The 18180-nt window shown below is 36.5% G+C and overlaps 1 protein-coding gene across 4 annotated transcripts in view; it reads left to right on the top strand.

Annotated features, from left to right (window-relative positions):
• The window catches only part of LOC106881410 (uncharacterized), a 59567-nt gene extending 43191 nt beyond the window's left edge, over positions 1–16376 (top strand). For 3 of the 4 annotated variants that reach the window (XM_089363607.1, XM_089363605.1, XM_089363608.1), the window contains one exon: positions 15908–16376. In XM_089363607.1, coding sequence (XP_089219733.1) covers positions 15908–16052 — 145 coding nt within the window. In that variant the 3' untranslated portion in view covers positions 16053–16376. Of the gene's footprint in view, positions 1–8857; positions 8984–15907 lie in introns of all 4 variants that reach the window. The other variant, XM_089363606.1, reaches the window with a different exon arrangement.
• Positions 16377–18180: the final 1804 nt, after the last annotated feature.

Genomic DNA, 18180 nt, shown 5'->3' with positions numbered 1-18180 from the left:
GGTCGTTTTTGTGATTTCTTTTTTTTTTTATATTGATTGTGTTTTTCCCCCCTGTTTAATGCAAGAAAATCTGTTACAGTTTTTGTTTCAATTTGATTTGGCTTCCCAATTAGGATCAGTTATTTTCTGATCATGTAGTCTCCTTGTTGAATTGTCTGTGCATGTGGCATCTGGTAGAAATATTTCATGCATGCAGCATTTCACAGAAAAATCTAACTGTGCAGCATCTTGTAGAAGTGTTTGTGCATGTAGCATCTGGTGCAATTTTCTCTAAGAAGAAAAATGTATTTAAAATTAAAAAAAAAACATTTCTCTAGAATCTTTCTTCCTTATTTATGCTCAAGATATATATTTATATATATTGAGTTATATATTTATATATATTGAGTTATATATGTGTGTGTAATTAGTGTAATTATGGACATTTGAAAAGTTTCCATTTCTGTGTAAAATACATATTTTGTTTGTGTGATTAAAATTTCCTTTCCTTTTTTTTTTTTTTTTTTTTATTTTGTAATTTAAGCAAGAATGATTTCTGGATTTCAATATTCTTAGAAACAATGGGATTTGAAACTACTCTCTCCAGTTTCTTTCTTCTTCACCTGTCTTCCTTGTGATTCTTCTTTCTCCCTCATATTTTCCCTGCTTCTAATATTGATGATCACAAGACCCTATAAGGAGTTACTTCCTTGGTTTCATGTAGAACAAGCAAGTCCACTCTAATATCACTCCAACATTTCATAAGACCATGAGGGAGCCTTTGCATGGTGCTTGACCTGCTAAAAATAGCAAAATCTCCATTAATATCACCCCTTAATATCTTAATATCTTTTAAAAACTAGAAAAGACACTCTAGTTAATGTAGTCCTAGATCAAAGAAAAAGGCAGGATGGTCACAACTGGAAGGATTCTCATCACAAATCTGTTGGAGATGACCTGGTGCTATACAAGAACAGATCAAAGATATTTAACATTTTTGGTCCCATATTTCTATTGAAATATACTGTCTTTTGCTTAAATTAATTTTTAATAACTTTGTTTCATTTTTAAGCTGGTGTTTGGATCTTGAATTAACATGAAATTTCGATGGAAGCTTTTGAGATCATTTTAAAATGAAGTTTGTAACACAGAACCAGGGACAATTTCTGGGTGTTTTAGTATCAAAAGTATTAAGCTAATTAGAGACAATGCTTACACATCACATTTGTGGCCAGTGTGTTAATTTAAATGCATAAGTAAGCCCCTAGTTTTCTGCCTGCTGTCAGTAACCCCTTCAAAAAATAAAATAAATACCAGGAATCAATTCAACTAACTATATATTTCTACTCTGTTAAAGGGTCATTATTATTATGTCTCTTTAAGTTGAGTTTGGTTACAGCTGAGTTCAACTTCATCTTTCGTCCTTCCAGGATTGAGGGAGGTTGCTAAAATATGTACCAGTAATAACTGGGCTTTATATAATCAATTATTTCCTTCCCGCAAATTTCTGGCCTCAAGATTATTATTATTTTCATCATTAAGGCAGTGAACTGGAACGATAATTTGCATGTTGGACAAAATGATTTGGCAGAGTTGAAGTAAGTTGATTTTCTCCTTCTCTTCAGAATTGCTACCCATTTGTTGAGATTAGAAAGAGGCAAGCTGCTGGCAGAATCCTTAGCAGCATTTCGGTCCACAATCTCAGTACAAGTTCTGTTGAGGTTGACTTTGCCTTACGTCTTTTTGGGGTCAATGAAAAAAGTACCAGCTGAGTGCTGGGGTCGATGTAACTGACTTAACCCTGTCCTGAAACTGCTGGCCTTGTGCCAAAATTTGAAATCATCATTATTATTATTATTAAGGTCAATCTTTGCCTTTCATCACTGTGGAGTTTGATGAAATAAAGAATCAATCAAGTACTGGGGTTAACGCTGTTGATGAACCCTCTGCCTTCAAAATTACCGGGTTTTGTGCCCAAAATAGAAACCAAGAGTGGTGGATTGACAGAATGGGTAGAGCATCAAAAATAAAGTCTTGTGATGTGTTGAAATCTCACCCAATGTTAACTTTGCCCTTCATCCGTTTTATGTTGCTGAAATAAAGTATCAATCAAGTACTAAGTTCAGTCTACTCAGCTTACCCTTCTATCTAAATGTGAGACCATTATTATTATTATCCGGCCAGTAGAGTATCAGAAATTGTAGAGTGATGCATTTTATATTTAGCTATAACTGTTTCTGCTCTGAGTTCAAATCCCTATCGTTCGAGAGATTGTAGTTCATCCTTCAGCTCAATTGACTGTAAAGTCAATCCCAACCCTAACCCTAACCCCTATAAATTTCTAGCAATCATGGCAATGAAAGAAACCCTTGTTGCTGTTGTTTGTTTGTGAGACCCAGGTTTTGATGCAGCTTAATTAAACTGCTCTTTCATGCCTCATCTGCCTCCCTCTGCTTTTCATCTCTACTTTTCTCTGTTGTTCAGCACTCAACTGCACTTATTCAAATGCATGTCCCTTCTTCAGTCTGTGTGGCCGTTTCTACAATGTTGGATACATTTCACCTTATCTTTTGAAATGCATCTTTGTTATTTAGCTGCCATGTTTTTCATTCACACACTTGCACACATATTTATATATGTGTTTTTAGTCTTATACACACCTACACTTACACAGTTACTCTCATACACATCCATATTATGGCATATACAATATGAGCACAAGAGCAGACACACAACATAAGTGTATATACATTACAATCACACAATGGACAGTTAGGGGGTTTCGTCAAAAACCATATCAGTAAAGCAAATTACAGCTATTTCTATATATATATATATATATATATATATACACACTCACATACATACATTTACTCTCACACATCTATGCAAATATATGTACATATATTTCTGTGTGTGTGTGTGTGTGTGTGCACATTTGGATATGCAATTGGTAGAAAGAGTACTGAATACATATAGAGTGCAATGTTTTTACTTGTTGTTTCCGCTCCATGACTCCATGGAATGTCTTTGTGCATTAATTCAGATGACAAGGAAACTTTGTCACTGAAATAAATGAACATAGTGATATGTGTGTGTGTGTGTGTGTGTGTGTGTGTAGCCTATGAAGGCCATGAACTGCAAGTGCTGTCACTTCTGCCATTAAATTGTCAGGCCTTTGAAGAAGAGCTCCTTTACTTGAAAACTAGATACGGGTTATCTATAGGAAGGGCATCAGTAAAACAATACCCCATCTAATGCATGCTAGCATATATATATGTGTGTGTGTGTGTGTACACACGCACACACAGAGAAAAATCAAGTACAGTAAGTGAGGTGAGATTTGAACCTATGATACTATTTTTTAAAAGTAACCACTCTACTCCTCAAACCCCCACAGCCCCTAAATAGTAGATTGCTCAATAATTACAACATAAAAAACACAAGCACAAAAGCTTATTTTGGGATTGTGTTGCTGCTAAAACTGATATAATCCTGCAATTGTTTATTAAATATTTGCTTTTTTTTTATTATTTTGATGCTGAATTTGTGGCATTCATGCCTGTGCTTTTTTGTACCAATTACTGTTGCTATTTATTATTGTTGTTTCAATGCTAAAGCTCACTCCCAGCTTTTTCTTGAATCCTGAAACATCCATCGGCACATCCACTTCTCACTCCAGTTCTCATAGAAACAAATCTCAAACACACACACACATACCCCTGGATAGAGCACTAAGCTATTTCAAATAACCTTCCACGCACGCACACACACACACACACACACACACACACACACACACACACACACTAATGCCAAAGAAAAACAAAACATACTCCTGGTATTACTCTCTCTATTGGTTAGGTGAGTGGAATGAGAATACATTACCCTGTGTATATGTATATTTATGTATATATGTGTGTGTATGTATATATACTCACACACACGCACACACATATATATATATATATAATATGCATATAACGTATATGCACTTCTTGCAGGGGAATACACGCTTACTTATCCCATCAGAGGAGGAGGAATATGGCTGGTCGTGCAGCCACTTATGCACTGCTTCCTGTGCTGATATAGAAGTGGGATTATTAAAAACGTAATTAATAGCGACAGAAGCAGTATTAATAGCAAAAGGTGATATTTATCCCCTCTTAAAAGTGGATGTTGTGTTGGAACACTGCAATGGTGAGCATGAGGGGAGCTTTTATATAGGATTTGTGATGTCAGGTTTATATTGCTAAAGGAGGATAATCAGTAGCAAAGGATTATCTTTAGCAATATGAGGGGTTACATGCACCACAAGTCTGTATATATATATATATATATATATGTGTGTGTGTGTATAAATTCCATATGGCATGCTCAGTGCAAACTATGGACACAAAAGAAGTGTGGTAGAATCACAGTTAAAGGTCAACAGAGAAAGTAGAATCTGTTTGTGACTGATGAGCAGGAGCAATAAATAATATGAGTAAATATGAAGTAGATGTTCTGAAATGCTCAGGAGGCTCCCTCGGAGTAGTAGGGAGTTTCTGACACCTAAGTGTCTTCATCAACTGTAAGTAGAGTTGCTCGAATATCAATTGGATGGAGAAAGTCCAGAGAACTTTTACCTCTCTAACAAAATGGCTTCTCAGATGAAAGGCAGATTGTTTAATGCCTGTGTACATATTGAGACCCTGTCATGGTTTCCCCCACAACTCATCTTCTGACACCCACTTTTCTATCAATCTATCAATATGTTACCGTATTCCCTTCACTCCTCCCTACACTGAGCTGATGTCCTTTGTACCCAACTTTGTACCCAACTCATTCTCTATCACTTAATCAGCTGTTACACCATTTCTAATTAGTGAACTTACCAACACATCCACCTTTTCCCTTACACTGTCTGTCTCTTTCGCCAAATGTCTAAGTAATGAAAATACAAAGAAACCACACCGGTTGCCAGGCAGTGGCAGGGACATGCACAAAGACACACACACGCACACATTTATGTCTTCAATATTTACCTTATGAAGTATGGATATTTGAAACAACATGTAGCAGAATTAATTTCTCTTCATCCATACATGGAGCCTATATTCTACTTCATGTATTACTCCATGACCCTTTTTCAACTGTTGCTTTAATTTTGCTGCTGTTTCTTTGTTGCTGTTGCACAAATAGTTCTCTCTCTATATTTTTAATTTTGATCCTCTCTGCCCAAAAATGGGATTAAATTCATTTTGAGTTTGTTCATCCAGAATCGGAGGGGGGGGGGGAGATTTTTAATACTATATGAACTTAGAAAATACTAAATTAATTCAATAAATTATAAGAACCTTACTTTATAATAAATAGCCTTGGATCTAATTCAAACAAATCATCATCATCATTATCATTATTATTAGCAGCAGCATTTCGTCTTTCTCTTTATTCCAAGTTTAAATGCTGTTGAGGTCAACTTTGCCTTTCATCCTTTCAGGGTTGATGAAATAAGTACCAGTTATGCACTGGGGGTCAATCAACTAGCCCCCCCCCCACTTTAAAAGTTCAGGATAAAAGAAGTACCAGTCAAGTACTGGGGAAGCATATAATTAACTTCCTTCTGCCCTCAATGACTGCTGACCCCTTTGCCAAAATTTGAAAGCAAGTCAGTGAACCCTGCAGAATTGTTAAATCAGACAAAATGCCTTTAGCAGTATTTAATCTGTTTTCATGTTCTGAGTTCAAATTCCAACTTTGCCTTTTTGGGTTCCAGCTGGGTCCTGGAGTCAATGTAATTCACTTAATCCCCGCACCTGACCTTGTGCCAAAATTTGAAACCATTATTATTATTATTGTAATCGAGGTGGCAAGATGGCAGAATTGTGAGCCCACCAGGGGCATTTTGTCCTTCTTTATTTTCTGATTTCAAATTCCGTTGAAGTTGATTTCATCCTTTTGCCGGGGTCAATAAAATATGGACCAGTTGAGCAATGGGATCAATGTAATCAACTGACCCCTTTTTCCAGAGTTTTCTGGCCTTGTGCCAAATTGTTAAAAATAGAACAATAAAAGAATTATATTCGGCAATCAACAGATATATTTGTTTAATCCCAGGCAAAATTAAAATCCTCATCTTCCCCATTGTGACTTCATAGCAAAATCTATGCAGCTTTTTTTTTTTAAAATTCATTTTTCATTTTTTTTTTTTTACTTTTATTTTTAATTCTTTCCTTCAAACACTTTTATGTTGAAATCAACATGAATTCTCATCATTATTATTATTATTATTAAGGAAGACAGCGAGTTGGCAGAATTGTTAAGACACCAGACAAAATGCTTTGTAGCATTTCGTCCATTCTGAGTTCAAATTCTGCTGATACTGAATTTGCCTTTCATCCTGTTGAGGACGATGTAGTCAGTTAGCCTCCTCTGTCAACAATTTCAGATCTTGTGCTGAAAGTAGAAACGATTATTATTATTATTATTATTATTATTATTATTAAGGCAACGTGCTGGCAGAATTGTTAGCATGCTGGGCAAAATGCTTAGCAGTATTTCGTTCGCCTTTATGTTTGGAGTTCAAATTCTGCTGAGGTCGACTTTGCCTTTCATCCTTTCGGGGTCGATATTTTAACTATCAGTGAAACACTGGGGTCGATGTAATCGACTAGTCCCTGCCCCCAAAATTTCAGGCCTTGTGCCTATAGTAGAAAGGATTGTTATTATTGGCTTAGTGGCATTTCTTCAGGCTCGTGGTCGACTTTCGGGGTCAATGTAATCGATTTAACACCCTCCTTTAAAATCACTAGTCTTAGCATATCTCGGTCTGCTTCTCCTAAGGGAGATAACTCTGATGATTTATCTCCCTTGCTATGTGACAGTGGAGGAGACATATTTGTATTAGCATTTGCGATTCAATAAGTTGACATTTTGTATTCAGCTGATGTTGTGTAGGTATATCATATGACCCACAAAGCCCTTTTTTCAATGCTCTGGTAATTCCACCACTACTTGGGGGTGTCATTAAGTCAATCATTTTATCAACAGCAAAAGGATGATAAATAAAATTGAGCAGAATTTGAACTCAGAACCTAAAGAGCCAGAGAAATGCCATTTTGCATTTTGTTCAACATGAAAACAATTCTGTTAACTCACTGCCTGAATAATAATAATAATAATAATAATAATAATAATAATTCTTTCTAATTTTGGTACTAGGCCAACAATTTAGTGTGGTGGTGGTGGGGAATTGATTTCATTAACCCTATTACTTGAGTGGCACTTTATTTGATCCCAAAAATGAAAGAGAAAATTGTCTTTGATGGGATTCGAAATCAGAATGTAAAGAGCCGAAATAAATGCCTTTTTTTCTAGCATACTAATGATTCTACTTGTTAACCACTTTAATTGTTAATAATAAATTCTTTATAATTTTGGCACAAAGCCAGCAGTTTTTAGGGGAGAGTAAAGTTATTGATATTGACCCCTACTTCTCAACTTGTGCTCATTTTATTAACGATACAATTTGTCCCCTAAACATAACCCCATCTAAAATCTATTAGATTTACTTCTGAGACACTATGTTGAGTTTTAATGTTACAGAAGGAGATGCTAAGGCCAACGTTTTTTTTTTTTTAATTCTTAATCTTTTCCTGGTCTGTTTGATTTTTCTGGTTGCTAGAATTTTGGATTGTGAATAGAGCATTTCTCTGTATAGATCATTGGAGATGTCAGAGAATTATTCATGGAGACTGTTAAGTAGGTAATGCCCTACAAAATCCATAACTGACCCCCTTAGGGATGTCAAAAAAGTTGGGTGTATCCTTGCGGGCCCAGGATTTCCCATCAAGCAGTATGATATTTCGGCAGGTTGCTAATATTATATCAAGACCATCGTAAGGTAGGTTGGAATGTTTTTTGGTGAAAATTAGGGCCTTATTTAGATTAATAAGGGATATGCTGGAGTAGTATTAATCAATGTCAACTTGTATAAATTTTAATTTGTGCTTTGGGCATAGAAAATTGAATCACTGGGTAGCTTCAGTGGCTCTGGTCCAGAGTTTTAATGTTGATATGGCAGAGAGTTGGGGGTATTACCCGATCAAGTATAACTTTGCTGATCTTACTTATATCGGTGCTGGAGGGGCAGATGAAGTGAACTGAGGGGTTCGCTGCAAAGTTTTCTTTGTGATCCTTTAAGTTTATATTGGGTGGGCAAGGTGTGGCAGGTTCAGTCCTATCTTCAAATCCAAGTTTAACAATGACAACTCTATATTTGCTGTTGATTTCTTTGAGAGCCAAATCAGGTCCAATTCTGTAGTCCTTGTGTAGTTGCTTGAGTATTAAATCTCAGTATTTGTTTAGGGAAGCTTTGCATAAATTGCCTGTCTTATCAGCGAGGACGAGAATTCTGGGATATTTCTGAAGTTTTTTTTAATAATCTTATTGATTTTGGTTAGGTGAGGGATGGTTGCTTTTCTTTTGGGTTTAAATTTTATGTTTTTCACCATATTGGTAATGTCCTGTTTGAAATTGTTGAGCTGTCAGTTTGGAGGTGGGTGTTTATACATTTTTATATATGTATGTATATATGTTCAGGATTCAAGTGAATCAGGTTCTTAAATGGTTAAACATTGTGTCAGGTCAAAAAGAAACAAATCGCATATACAATGAAATCAGTGGAACAAATACCTACATATTGAATGACAAATAATTATTGCAGTTGTGTATACAATTAACTGTACCCAACTGAGTATATTGTGAGTATTAAGGCTGTATTTAGGATACAGCTTCAAAACTCATATATATATATATATATATATATAAATTTGTTTTTCACTTTTTGTTTTTTTGTTGGTTGTCTTAATTTATTAACCACAATTTATTTTTGCAGCAGTTTTCTGTCCACTGTATGTCCCTGCTCTCCGAGCAAGGTCAGTTCTGGACTGAACATTCTCTCCACAAGCTCCTCCAAGTAGCGAGAGAGAGAGAGACAAACAGACACACACTCACGGCATTGGTATATCATTCTTTATCTTGCTCTACAGCTGGATATATGGTTTGCTCTTCCTAGAAATAGCTTTGTCCAACACTAAAACTGCCTCAACAACCACCACCACCCCCAGCTCCATCTATGATGAGCTGGGAGTGGATTGCCTTTGATCAGGACTTACCTAGATCTAAATATAATGAGTCAGGTGAGGGAGCTTTTAGAGGGTCTTTCAACAGGCTAGAAACAACAACCAGTTGTAATAAAAAAATGAAATGCTATCACAACAATGTAGCCACAAATGGAATGGTTATGGTTGGAATGCCTCATTGGTTTATTTGAATAGGATCATTGGCCCTCGTGCACTAAGCAACAACAGATATATAATAGCAGAGAACCCAGACACTGCTTCACATCTTGCCCCAGAAATCCTTGCAAGCCAGTGTGTGACATGTCATCGTCAAAGAGACAAACAGATATGAAATAGCAGATATTCAACTGGGTCCCTGCTTTTGATGTCTTTAATGCTGATGGAGAGCAACAGATCAAGAAGCACACAACATGAGCAACAACAACGACAACATTGAAATACTTGCGTCGTTGTGACTGGTTTGCTCCCAAGCTGCTATTATGACGTTTGTCATACTTTAGTGAAACCTTAAACATCACTCTTGTAAAACTAGTAAATTTCTAGGAAGAGGAACCATACAGTTTGTGTGTGTTTATACATATATATATGTATATAAATGTATTTATATATATATTTGTATATGATATCACCTCTGTTTCCTGAAGCCTCTTTTCGTTGCTGTTTATGTGAATACATCCTGATGTTTTTGTTGCCTAATCTTCTTCTTCTATTCACCCATTACCTCTGTTCTCGGACACCCCCAACCACAGGTTTTCTTTTTCCCTACTTTCATCTTTATTCCCACTTTTCAATACTTATGTCTGCTTCTTTCACTCAAACTTTCAGCTTTTCCTTTTCTTTCTTCGTCTCTCAGTTTCTGCTACAGCCTTTTTTCTTCTTTTGTCTTTTGTCTTTCTTCAAATGTTAATAAATGCTTCATCGTATTTATTTTTTTCTTTTAACACTTCTTTGATTAATATTTACATGTGTGTGTGTCTGTGTGTCAGCTTGCAATAAAAATGTATGTGTGTAGTACACAGACTATTTTGTTGGGGTGGGGTAATTATCTGACCACTTGATTAATATGTTCAAACAAACATGCAAGTTTGTATATGCACACACACACACACGTTCATACATGCACATTTATACATACACATATATATCATCATCATCATCATCATATTACGTCCACTTTCATTCCTGGCCCGCATTGGGTCGGTCAGCATAATTCAGGCCAGTCCTTTCCTACTGAGAACTACTCCTGCTCTAAACTGCTTCTTGTGTGGCGTTCTGGCTTTGTTTCTATGACTGGATGCCTTTCCTCTTGTTAAACCCTGCCTTTGTGTGTAGCTCAGTGTCTAATGGTAAGAGAAGGATTCCAATGGGACGTCTGTAGTCAGTTCATATGAATAGGCGTGACGGTGGCGCCAGCAGGAGGAGGAGAAGAATCTGTGAGCCAATGTTTTGGATTTTGTTGGCAATAAATTGATATTTAGATGTTCTCGAATCATCCAACCCATGTTAGCATGAATGATGGATACTAAATGATGATGATGATGATGATGATGATGATGATGTACCTATCAAAAATGACAGGGTTTATTTCTGTCCCAGTAATTCTTAACCTCTTTGTTTAGAGGCAAAGAGATTCAAGAAGAAAATGGAGGAAAGGTAGAACTATCTCAGCTCCATTTTCTTCTTGAATTTTAATTTTTTGACTTTTAAAATTACTTTTATTTTTGGATAGGATATTGCAGTTTCTTTCTTTTTATTTAAACTTATAAATTTAGCCTAAATATCCTGTATGTATGTATCTATCTATCTATCTATCTATCTATCTATCTATCTATCTATCTATCTATCTATCTATCTATCTATATATATATATATATATATATATACATGCACACATACATACAGACACACACACATTGCTTTCTCCACCTGTTTCTCTCTCATTTTAACCTTTCATCCCCGACACAAGATCTCTTCCTCTTCCTCCAATGCCCCCCTCCTCCCCTCTCAAAGATTCTTCCTTGTCTTGCAAGTTACTTGGTGACCCTGCCAGTACTGGTGCCATGTAAAAAGCACTCAGTCCACTCTGCTGGGGGAGGGGCTGGTGTTAGCAAGAGCATCTAGCCAAAACAGTCAGTGAAGCATGGTGCAGTGTTCTACCTGGCCAGCTCTTGTCAAACTGCCCAATCCATGCCAGCATGGAAAGTGGACATTAAATGATGATGATGATGATATATATACATGCAGTGGAACCTCAGTTTTCAAATGCCTCTCCGTGCACTTCCCTCTTCAAATTTACCATGCCCATCCCTGCTTGAATTTCCTATGGGAAAAATAGTTTCAGTTTACAAACAAGTGATAAATGGTCTTCAGGGATGAATGATATTTGTGAACCAAGGTTCAACTTTCATCATTTATTCTCCATTTTCCAGTTGGCATAGGCTTGACGGTTTGACTGGAACTGGTAAGCTGGGGAGCTGTACAAGGCTCCAGTCTGATTTTGGTCTCTATTCCCCTTTCAACATGAACCTCTTCAAAAGTGTAGTGGGTGCCTTTTACATGTCACCCTCACGGGTATCTTTTATGTGTCCCCATCACTGTCCCCAGCACTATGGTTTCACTTGGCCTGATGAGTCTTCTCAAGCATAGCAAACTGCCAAAGGCCTCAATCATTTGTCATCGCCTTCATGAGACTATATTAGATACACATGTAATTTTTACCATTCACTCACACAATTTTCGTAAAAGGAAAGTAAACACAATGTCACTTCCAAACGTAAAAGTATTTTCAAACTCAAAACATATCAACTAGATTATAGCTGGAATCGACAATCAGGGTAATTAGGAGGACAGAAATTGGGACGAGTGAAGTGGGAGAAATTCTTCAACAGCCACTTCTGACTCTTTCCTGAGAAATGGCAAGGACCGAAATCTTGCAAGAAAATATATCGTCTTCCAGGGACTTTATATGGCCATTGGAATTGAAAGTAAGTTTCTGTTCAATAATGTAGGGCAGCATAACATCAATCTCACTGGAGACACATAGAAAGACCATCACAGTTTGGGGAAGCTGGCTTTCGTGATGTCCATGTCCTGTATTATAAGCGCTTACAGTCTTCACAGGGCATCGAGCAGCAGTCATCATGTTTTGACACCCAGTGCAAATGTTCATCATACAGATACCTCTTTTCCCAGTATTCCAATGGCCTCTACTCCTTCATGTTAACTTTTCTCAACCACAACTTTAATCTTTATGCTCTCCAATACCAGTATAACAAGCTGTTCCTGAAAAATGGAGACAAAAATCAACTTTAGCCTGAACACCCTGTACATACATACATACATACATGTGTGTGTGTCTATTACATGTTGTCAATCTCTCCTTTTTCTCCTTCCTCCTTGGCACAGTTACTCTGCTGTGTCTCTATACTTCCTATAACAAAAAGAGAAACTAGCAGCTAAAACAAAGGTCTTGGCATTTGTTTTGTTTTTTTATATATATAATATTTGTGTGTGTGTGTGTGTTGCTCTGTGTTACACACATGATACTGCTGCTGCTGAATTTAGCATTGTGTGTGAAGTGAACATAGATTATAGCCACAGCTTCATCTCTCCTACTATTTTCCCCTATTAATTGCTGCAGTGATTACAGATCTTTTTAAACGAACTGAATACATTGGATTACACCTTCATTTATTATAATTTATTCCTATTTTTATATTTTAACTCTTATATTCATATATTTTATGTGTGTGTGTGTGTGTATGTAATATTTAAGTATGTGTGAATGAGTGTGTGTGTGTGTGTGTGTATACGTATAATACAAATGTTTATTTTTAATAACTGTGCAAATAAATGAAGATGTTTCCAGAATATTTACAGGTTCAGCTGTACACACACACACACACACACACTTTAACTGGTTCTATCTCAACATATTCAATACTCATAATATACCCACACATATATATAACTCATTGACATTATATGTTTTGATGATACGGCCCTGTATAGATACGGCAACATTTCATTGAATATACCCACACATATATATAAAACTAGATCAACGCATAAACTTATGGCAGTTTTTATGTTGCTTGCTTTTGCTTCTTGTTCTTCATTGATTCCGATTTGAACCCCAACCCTCTTTCATTAAGTCAACCCTTTAATGACTGCCTGTCCTCCTAATTCTTAATGTGTAGCTTTACTGGCAAGCCTGACCTTGTGCACAACTTGCAGATGTAACTCTGCACGCATGTTGCTTTCTTGCTTCTTTGGATGCTGCTGAGTGCTTTTCCCCTCTCTATCTTCTATTACCCCCTCCCACCACCACCACCACCACCAAAAGGAACAGCAGGTAGCAACGTCCAACCCACTTTCCCAAGCATTGATAGTGTTCTTCCTTGAAGCAGTCTTCAGCTGGTTTTTGAGCACCCTTTTCCAGGCCAACCAGCCTCACCAGGCGTCGACTGAGAGAAACACGTCTCAAATAGGAAGAGGCCATGTCTGAACTATTACAGTTGATGTCACAAATCTTCACTGAGGCTGCCGGGTCCTTCGGCAGAGACGGCGCAGAGGGGTTTCTATCCTTAGGATGTTTGCTTCCTGACCATGGGACTTCAGGTTCAGCCCTACTGTGTGCCTTTTTGGATAAGTGTCTTCGATTATGGCTTCAGGCTGACCAAAGCTTTGTGAGTGGATTTGGGAGATGGAAACTGAACGAAGCCCATCACGTGTGTATGTGTGCGTGCGCATGTGTCTCTTTGCCTTGACCACACATATCTGCTGTAAATGATTGATTTTTTAATGTCAGGCCATGAGGAGATCTCACCTTGCCGACCAATAAGTGAGGATTGGCGACAGAAATGACATCTGACCTTAGAAAATTCACTTCAATAAACTCTGTCCAACCATGCAGAAAAAGTGGAAAAATGTCCATGAAATGACAAGAGCAATGGCTTTGAACAATTGCCAGAATCCTAGAATGTTATGACTGCTTTCTAAATATGATGATGCCTGTCTCTGTGCATCTGGATATATCTTGAGCTTTTGCAACCCACCCTTTATTTTTCAAGTTATGACTAACCTCCTCCTCCCCCTCCTCCTCATGAGGAGTTGTCCAGAATTGATTTATAGGTCTTGTGCATGTCATCCAGGAACCTGCTGATAGTACCCTTCAGTTCCAAGGATCTTGAATATGAGGGTTTCCTTGAGGCTGTGCAACCTCAGGAGCATTTGTCACTCTGCCGCTTTCTAATGAATGACAGTGTGGGTTTGATGTAAGTCCTTGCGAATATCTGGATTGTCAAGCTTGCAGTAATTGTAACTCTTGGTGTTTGGTGAATACCAAGAGAAGAGCACTTGTAATTTGACCTTTGGTGGTATCTTGAGATGGCCTGTCCAACCCTTAGCTCACATCATAGCATGAGCAAGAAGTAAGCCATAAGATTTCTACTTCAAGAAAATGTTAATGGTAAGGTTGTGTTCTACACACACACACAAAATATTTCGATGTCATTGATGTTAGTTTTCTCAACACCCTGAATTCTGATAACTCGATTCTTCCCCACTCTTGAATTAAAAAATCATCCAAAAGACTGCTGGAAATCCATTCTGTCAGAAACGAACTTAAACCAGTTTGTCTTTTTCTGCTGTGTGTGTGTCAACGAGTTGGCTGTGTTATTGTTGTTTTTGTCTTCTGAAGTGTTACACTGGTGTTTAATATATTTGTATTTCAATATAACCTTACAATTAATCCAGCTTTCCAAACATATCTCAGTAGAAAATATTTAATGGTTGGCCCCTAAGAGCTATGCATGTGTTTTACAATGTCCTCCATCACCATTGGTGAAACTCTAAACCACAGGATGTCAACTGTATGTTTTATATTTGGTCTTTAAGATGACCTCTGGTTCTGGGTGGGGGGTGAATTTTTTTTAAGGTTCAAATTCCGGCCTGTACACTGACACAAACTGTATATGCATTCACACACACACACACACATATATATTATGATTTTGCTTAGGCATAGCACTACCAATAAGCAGTTGTTAGGGCTCAATATACCTTGACTTCAGAGTAAACAATCAGGTGAATACAATGTAATATTAATGATAGCAGAAACAAGCTTAATGAAACGCAGTACTTGACTCTTGTTCTTTTGTCTTTCACTAATCCATAGGTACATCTGTATGCATGCAGACTTGCACTTGCACTTTTCTCCGTTATATACACTTTGCTCCTGTACCTTTAAATATGATTTTTTAAAATTATTTGCTATTGCATATTCATGCTTACATGCATACATACATACATACATAGATATATATATATTTATGAGAAGACATTTACCGAAAATGCCACAGTGTAGGACAGAACTCAGAACCATGTAGCTGTGGATTTTAATTTATGACCTTACATCTATCCTGCACATATACACACACACTTGCATATGTGCATGCATGTGCACATACGCACACACATACTTACACATTTCAAATTGAGGAATATTTTGTTAGTTTGCTACATTGAGTTTAACTCCTGGAAGTCGCACTCTATGTGTGTGAAGGATGTATATCACCTCAATAAGTGATTTCTAAGATATACACCCCATCTTTAATGGTGACCCTCATATCTTAGAGACTGAGACAGAGCAAGCTATAAGCCTCACCCATTGTGTGTGTGTGTGTGTATGCATGTGTTTATGTACATGTATATATATATATATATATATATATATATATATATATATATATATATATATATATAACTTTGATTGAGTTTCATTTCTTTTCTCTTCTTTTCAGAACTACAAACAATACAAACCGTCAGGAAAAGAAAATGACGCGATCCCGTAGCCATTCCAAGCCAGACAATAGCAGAAAGTCCTCAGCTTCAGCTTCTGTGAAATCCAAACGTGCAACATCTGAGCTTGCTAAAAAGCCTTTGTGAAATTGTAAAATCTGAACTCCCTGTTTCCTTCTGATACTCCCTAATTTACTGTAACCCTGATTTCTCTAGCAACCATCCTATTTCACCAACAGATTCTTACTAGATGTACTTTAATTTAACAACTCTATGAAGCATTATCTTATTCTAATTTATCAACTTCTCTTTAGTAGTACTTTATTTCATCATAGTACTCACTTTTCTAAAGGAGTACAACTTAAAATTAAAATTAGCAAATTTCAAGACCTAAAAAAAATACTTTAAAAAAATGTAAAATTGTTTTCTGATATTTGTTGTTAAATAAATGAGAAATGTGAAGTATTTAAACACTAGATTATTTAATATTAAAACCTTTCATACTTTGGCACAAGGCATGCAGTCTCAGGAGAAGTTACATTGGTAAGTTACAGGTAAATTACATTGACCCCCACCCCCCACTACTCATTATTGACATTGACGGAATGAAACATACCAGTGACCTTGGCAGGATTCCAACTCAGAGCATTAAGGGACAAAAAGAATACTAAGCATGGAATATCAACATGTATGCATACACTCACACATATACACGCATACATATATATGAACATGTATATATATATTAATATATATATATATTGCATACATATAAATGCACACATACACATATTTGAAAAGCAATATTGTATTTTAAAATTGCTGGTAAGAAATTTGACGTCATACCTCCATTTCTCCTTTAATTCTCTCTCTCTCTTCCTTCTTTTCTTCTCTTGTCCTCTGACATCAAATTTCATAAAAGCAATTTTAAAATTACTAGCATTCCCTATAAACCTTTGCTTTTGATATATGCGTGTATGTATGTATGTGTGCATGCATGTATATGTGTGCATGTTTGTATTTACTGTATGCATGTGTGTGTGTATATATATGTATATATATATATATATTATATATTGAGGTTGATAAATTGAATATTAATTCAATTAACATCAATTTAAAACCAAGTGGCCTAGCATAAAAATCTGAAAATTCAGAAAAATTGTATTACATGCATATACGAAGGGATGACCACTAAGTGGACATCCGATATGCTAGAAAGAGGTCATCAACGACCCAACTACAAAGAAAAATAATGTTCTCCAGAAAAAATTCAGCAAACACCAGAACATAAGCGGGCAAGACAAAATGAAAAATATACAGAATAAAGAATTAATCGTGTACCGGTTTTGCCATTAACTTTTTTATTTACGTAAAAACGTCTGTGGTTCTTCAACACAATCGTTCAAAGATCAATATAACTTGCAGAACTATACACGAATTGTCTTCATAAAATTTGATGTGCGTACAGTTCTACCAATTACAGGATTTTTTTTCAGGATTTCAATGCGTTCGGCTCCGCATACCTTGTAGCGTTTCGTTCTATTTATGTATATATATATATATATATATATATATATATATATATATATAGATAGATATGCATGCACACACCCCACACACACATATATATATATACACATACATATTTATAAATACATCTTTGAATGCGCATACATATACTACTACTACTTGGCGTTTCTGTATTAGCAGAGTAAGAGGATGTGAAATCAAAATGAAGTTAACTCCCAGGAGCAGGATGCGTGTGGATTATATAAAATCGATTCCAGATCACTATCGCATTCCCTGGGGAGGCAATATTGTTTATTTATTGACAGCAAGTCATAGTTGAGTTAATCCATAGATTAGCTTTGATCCCTTAGAGCCGTAGAGCACCAGACGGGGAACAACTGCTGAAGGTGGATGAGGTGGTGTACTTCATTGCTTGAAGGTCACTTGAGATGATAGGAGAGCTGAAGTGTTTACACCGGTTTCGATCTATGGAGCTATAACACCTAGAACCGTCTGTGTGTCGGCCCACTGTACCCCACCATACAACACACATTGGTCTATTGTGTTTGTGCATCTGATCTTCTGTCGATTTCGGTGATAACCATTTAGTTGTTTGATCAACTAAATTATTTACTCGTTATTTACTGAATATTCCATCGGTATGAGTTCACGTGAAACTAAATTCCTGATAATATCTGTCTGTCTATTTGCATTCACACACACATAGAGAGAAAGAGCTAGAGAAGAATCGGCCTTTTCCTTT

The sequence above is a fragment of the Octopus bimaculoides genome, chromosome 15 (genome assembly GCF_046866305.1).
Source record: "Octopus bimaculoides isolate indiv1 chromosome 15, ASM4686630v1, whole genome shotgun sequence".
In the NCBI taxonomy this organism is placed as follows: Eukaryota; Metazoa; Mollusca; class Cephalopoda; order Octopoda; family Octopodidae; genus Octopus; species Octopus bimaculoides.
The sequence above is the reverse complement of the archived record's forward strand: the minus strand, read 5'-3'. Positions and strand labels throughout refer to the sequence as shown.